Source organism: Malurus melanocephalus, unplaced genomic scaffold (genome assembly GCF_030028575.1).
Source record: "Malurus melanocephalus ecotype Western Australia unplaced genomic scaffold, MMel_1.1 scaffold_58, whole genome shotgun sequence".
NCBI lineage: Eukaryota > Metazoa > Chordata > Aves > Passeriformes > Maluridae > Malurus > Malurus melanocephalus.
Window position 1 is genome coordinate 2714902 of NW_026623290.1, and position 5993 is coordinate 2720894.

The 5993-nt window shown below is 34.8% G+C and overlaps 1 protein-coding gene across 1 annotated transcript in view; it reads left to right on the top strand.

Annotated features, from left to right (window-relative positions):
* CFAP161 (cilia and flagella associated protein 161) overlaps positions 1-5680 on the top strand; it is a 9232-nt gene extending 3552 nt beyond the window's left edge. Inside the window, exons 2-6 of the mRNA XM_057365796.1 lie at positions 298-530; positions 1197-1281; positions 2108-2266; positions 2884-2957; positions 3857-5680. Coding sequence (XP_057221779.1) covers positions 298-530; positions 1197-1281; positions 2108-2266; positions 2884-2957; positions 3857-4025 — 720 coding nt within the window. The 3' untranslated portion in view covers positions 4026-5680. The remainder of the gene's footprint in view (positions 1-297; positions 531-1196; positions 1282-2107; positions 2267-2883; positions 2958-3856) is intronic.
* The last annotated feature ends 313 nt before the right edge of the window (positions 5681-5993 follow it).

Genomic DNA, 5993 nt, shown 5'->3' on the forward strand with positions numbered 1-5993 from the left:
CTAAGAATGCTACGGAATTTATATGCTAAAATACTTTTGGGTATTAGGATCAGATAAAATATTATATACATCCTAATTTAGGTAGAGCTCTTATTATTGTTCTGCATGCACTAAGAATGCTACGGAATTTATGTGCTAAAATACTTTTGGGTATTAGGATCAGATAAAATATTATATACATTCTAATTTAGGTAGAGCTCTTATTATTGTTCTGCATGCACTAAGAATGCTACGGAATTTATATGCTGGTATTAGGATCAGATAATTCCATAAAATATTATACACATTTTAATTTAGGTCGAGCTGTCGTTATCTACAGATGGGTTTGTTCATTTTGGAGACACTGTGTTGCTCATGAACCCCGACACCAMCCCCTCGGAGAAGGAGCCCGAGATGCGAGGTGATGTGACTCTGGCAGTGGACATGGAAGAAGTGTCCCTGTACTCTGATCAACCCATAAAGATCTCCAGTGGACTCAGTGCAGTCAGGAGTGTGCAGCCTGTGGGTCGAAATGCTTTCTGTATTATAAGGTCTGCTACTTTAGTCTGAGTTGTTTTCAATTATTATTGTAGCTTTAGGTATCTTGTTTTGAGAAATATGCAATGAAATTTGCTAATATACAAAGGGATTTGAGTAACCTTGATTTCTTTTTTAAGAAAGAGTCTTCAGTAATGCATTAAGCTTGATTCTATGCTGCATATTACCCTGATTAATTTCAAGGACCTTTAAGTCAGGTGTGAAAACAGAATGGAGCTCACCCTATAATTTGGTAAATTCTGCAGCTGTTTTTATTATGATCATATTCCAGTTGTAGACAAAACATGTTCAAGTATCACTGATTTTRAAGTTTACTCTCCTGTTAGCAGAAATATGTATCATTTTTCATGCATGACACATGAAGTGGACATTGTTCTGTTGTCCTAAAAAACCCAGCATATTCTCTCTCTGAAATATTAATTTAATTGCTGCTGTTTGTTGGAGAAGAAACAGAACAGAGTCCTGCTCAATAGTCAAAGGCTCTGCCTTAGATTAAGACATTTTACTGATTTTACCTATTTTTACCTATTTACCTGTAAACAGTACCAAATGTCGTCAGAAAGAAACATATAACTGGAAACCAAAACAGACACAAAACCTAAATAATAGTAAAACTGATTATTTGAATGAATCTTGTTTCCTTTTTACAATTTTAACAGCGTTGATGGAAGTGCAGTGGGCGAACCMGTTAGATACGGGCAAAGATTTCTTCTTGGGACAAAAGGAGGGGTTTCAGAAAAAATGGTAAGGCAATATGTGCATTGAATCCCTCTCTAAATATAGATATTTAAAGCTGTACAGTGGTTCTACATGTTAGCTTTGCAGAAMAGACTCAGAACCATGCATAGATCAAGATAAGCAATACCTATTTAGAAAGTTTATCCAATTTGCTTGAGGTCAGGTGTGCAGACCAAGGGGGCTGATAGCCAGAATGTCTGAATAAAGGAGATCTGAAAAAGGAAAGAAAGAAGGAAATCACCATTAGATTGTGGATCATGAAACAATTTATCAAAGAGTTGGTTTTTTTAACTTGGAACGACTCAACAGTTGGACTTGATGATCCTCGTGGGTCCCTTCTAACTCAGAWTATTCTGTGAAACTCCAAAATGAAAAGATTTCCTTTCTTATGAAGATAACCTATAGCAGGAATATAAAGTCATGTACTATTCTATCATTCTGGGAGAGCAGATTTCTATTACATGGWAACATACTTTCCCTCTGGAAATTAAAAGCAAATAAGGCATTACATGTACATATGCATTCAAAATAAATCACCACAACTTTGAAAAATTTTTCCTTACCAACAACCACTGTGGTGAGATAAAAATATTTGGAATGTAAATTCAATTTTAAATTAGTGTTCACTAATCTGCATATAGAATAACTACATAATGAATGTATCAAAATTATAGAATAGGTATGGGTKTTACCTGCATACTTTTTTTTGGGCAGACTGATCTATCAGGAGCCAAGAGAAAAGATTTTGTGTTTAAAAGATTATTTTAAATTATATATCTTGTTTTTTTTTTTAAATATTAATCCTGTCCTTAATGTATATTTTTATTTACAGTTTTATCTGGCAAGTGACCATAAAACATTTCGAGAATTTGCTAAAAAATCTCGCCTCCARAAAGTATTTTTGACAGGTGAGGTTTCCTATTTGGCTTTGTGGCATGCTAAGATCTTGGATCCACAACTGCGTCTGGAATCTGAAGGATTGCCAATTCATGTAAGAAATTAAAACTGTAGGAAATGTTATGAAAATGTAATTGAAACAGGTGGAGTCCTATTTATTCACACATTTCCCTTATGCCACTTCTGACTTATATTTTTAGGAAGGGGGAGAGGGAAGGAACAATCTMTTTAATTAGGGAATCTCCTTTTAGAAATATTTGTTTCTGGTGTTCATTTTGAGGTTGACTTGTTCAGTTTTTCTCAAAGAAATTTTCATGACATTATAATGTTGTGAGGGCTCAGTACTTACGTGTTTTCCACACCTTTTGAGACACTAGAGTCCATTTCCAATATTTGGATATGTGAATAAATAAGAGCTCTTGTACATTAAATATCTAATAAAATTTTGAAGGCATCCAAATAAATGGATGATTTTCCAGATGAAACCTTTTGTWAATACAGTATTTTTCTGTACCAGATAACTACAAGGCTTCCTGCAGTGCTGGTGTACAGCAGAATATCACAAATACAACTACAGCCTTGAACTCATTTACATGAATCAGGTCACTAATAAACACACTCAAAATTATCAAATTGCTAAAGACAGTCTTTAGCCACAATATTGGTTTAAAAATGTTTGTCAAGTGTCTTCCTTTGCTCTTCTATTTCTAGGCAAAAAGTAAAATCATTATTACTCACTGCTACACCAATCGCAACTTAGCCATTCCAAGGACCTTCGGTGTCAGGTAAGAACAACTCAGAACTGGCAGGGATGTGCACAGGGATGTGCCAACTTCAGGAATTGCTATAAGGAGCAGGAGAGGTGCTTTAGGAACACACTGGAAAATGGAAAAGGATGCACAATGCCATTCTCCTTTCCCTTATTTTACTTCTTGGCTGTAATGTGTGCCACTGTGTTGCTGCAGATAATTGGCTCCGTCTTATTTGTTTGGGGTTTTTTTTCATTTTTCATTATCATATATTTTTTAATTTTATCTAGCTTCTTGGTGGTTCTTGCTTTGAATATCTTGAGCAATATCAGTTGTTTAGGTTACTTTTGAATGAAAAAAAATCTATTATAAAAAGTGTAAGGGACAAGGGAGCTAAATAAAACCACACTATGTGCTTATGCCCATCTGAATCAATGTCTCAACAAATTGAAGTTAATCCAACAATTCCAGTTAATATACATGCATTAATTAATACTGATTAAGCACTGCTAAGGAGTATGCCAATGTTTCCCATTAACTTCTTAGCCAGACCTGAGTGAGGATCTGTATAAGGTTTTTGAGGATGAAACAGAGGTTATTCAGTAGACAGAGTGTTCCTCAGTCAGAGAGAAATGGGGATCAGGGCCTAACCAGTTGTACATATCAAATTGGAGTGTCAGGGCCTTATTCTGCTCCTTTTAGCTCTGAGCTAGAAAGGTGTCATTTCTCTTGGATTTTCAAATSTTCATAGGAAACAAAGTGGGTTATTGTGTTTCTTGTAAGGGTCTGGTATTTGAAAGTGCATGGTGATGTTTCTGACCAAGCCAAGAGGAAAATGAGAAAATCTKGAACAATTCACAAGTAATGAAGATTTGCTGAATTTGTATACATATTAATTCTTCCTGCCTATCATCTCCTCTCTTTTGACTTTGCAGGTCTTTTTTTGGAAGAGAATTTGAAGTTGTTTGTCACAATTATCTGGACTCCCACAGAGTTGAAGAAGAAAAGAACCACTGGATAATAATGACAAAAAATGTTGGTCCTGAAGAAAGTAGAATGCTTGAAAAACCTGAAGCTCATCCAGAAGGGTATAAAAAAGAATGAGATTCATGAAAAGACAGAATACAAAAGCCTGAGACTACAGCCAGGAGAGGTTGCTGAGACTGTGATTTTTGTTTCTTTTCTGTTTAGATTTTAGAKATGTTTATTTTAAAAGGGGAAATGRAAGTCTGTTATTAGTAATATTGCATAATCTCATTAACTCAGTAAGGTTATATTGGGAAMAAACTATTAAAATTTGATGAAACACATAAAAAATTTGTAAATCAGGAAAGGTTCATTTACCCATTTTCACCTTCACTGATGGAAAAAGTTATCAGAATCCAGGAAACCTGATAGATTTTTATTAATTAGTGGCTTTCAGAGTATATTTAACCAATATTTCTGAAGCCAAACCAGTGTCACAATTTTTTAAAGGGCGAGTGGGCAGTTTCCAAAACATTGAAAACCAAACACATGCAAAGTATCATGGGATACTTTGACATTTAAAGTTCATCTGAAAGAAAGTTGGTACTGAGCTTGTTCCATCCTCCATCTAGCACAATGTTGCCAATTATTAAATCACAAGTGAGATTTATATCTTGATATTATCTTCAAATTCATGGATATAAATTTAGTTTTTTTACTTTTGTCCATGTATTCTAATCACTTATTTCTCAAGTAAGCAAACTGAGCACACTGATACAGACTAGAGACTTACAGCAGCCTTTTCCATGCATCACCATGTTCCATTTACCTCTCACCCACAGCATTTTCCAATCCATAGTCATTTCTAACAACTTGGAGAGTAAGGTAAAATTGTCAAAAGAAAATTAGGCACCCACAGGGAGTTTTTCTAACTTGGCCATTGTGAACTTTTACTGGTATTAGATGCAGCTATTTCATCTCTAAACCTCTTTCCTCGGGATTAAATGTAGGAAACAAGAAGAGGTCTTAAACCAAAACCATTTTTGCAACAAAGCTTTGTGTGAACTCATGCAGGAATGAGAACTGTGGGCAGAGTGCCTGGGCTGGCTGATGTTGTTTGTGTGTGCATTTGTGTGGAAGAAAAGCAATGCAGGCTCTACAAAAACAAATTTTGTAAAGACTCAGAGGAAAAACAAAGAGATAAACAGATACAGAAATGAATACAAAAGCAGGTAATGCTGCAATCAGGTGCTGATTAAAAGTGGCTTGGAGACTTGYGTGTTTTGATCACTCTGTGCTCACTGGAAAAGATTTCTTGAGCTGAAAATAAACAGAATTGAATTCCTGATTCCATTAGCAGTGTTAAACACACAGATTTTTGCAAAGCTCTTATATCATATAATACATATTTATAATTCATCTAACTCACGATAACAAATGCACTTATCTGTTCCCCAATTTTTCTTTTAAAAGCCGTTTTTTGCACTTTTGAATATTGTCCATACGATGGCAGCACATTTTTCTAAATAGCACAATTATTGCTACATCTGTAAAACAACCTGAGGTGTTTAAATGCAAATGACTCCCGGATACAATGCCCCAGAAGGAAACCAAGTTAAAACACTTGAATTCTGTGCTAGGATAYGTCATTAATGTTATATCATGTTTTTGGAAAATAAAGTTAAGCAACAAAGGCAGACAGAGCAATGCAGGACATTGTGTGTTGCATACAATCAACGTCTTTAAATTAATTGGAACATTAAGTAATTTAAAACCAAAGCATACTTAGAGGAAATTAGGAGCTTTTTCTTTCACTTTCTATGTAAAGAYATGAAACTTGATGTGTGGCAACCAACACATATTTTTATAGGGGCACTGTTATTGCTTACTCCATTTTACAGGAATTAAAATTAAGAACATTTTCACAACAGAATGATATACTTCTGCTTTGATGCTGTAGGTATTAAACTAGGAAAAAACAGGGTGTGTAGAGTGCACTGTAGGGTTTTTAACTTACCCATTTGTTGATAAACACAGGATTTAATATAAAGAATAATGAGATTGAATATTAGTGGAGAATATGAGCAATCCTTCAACTGCCAGTTG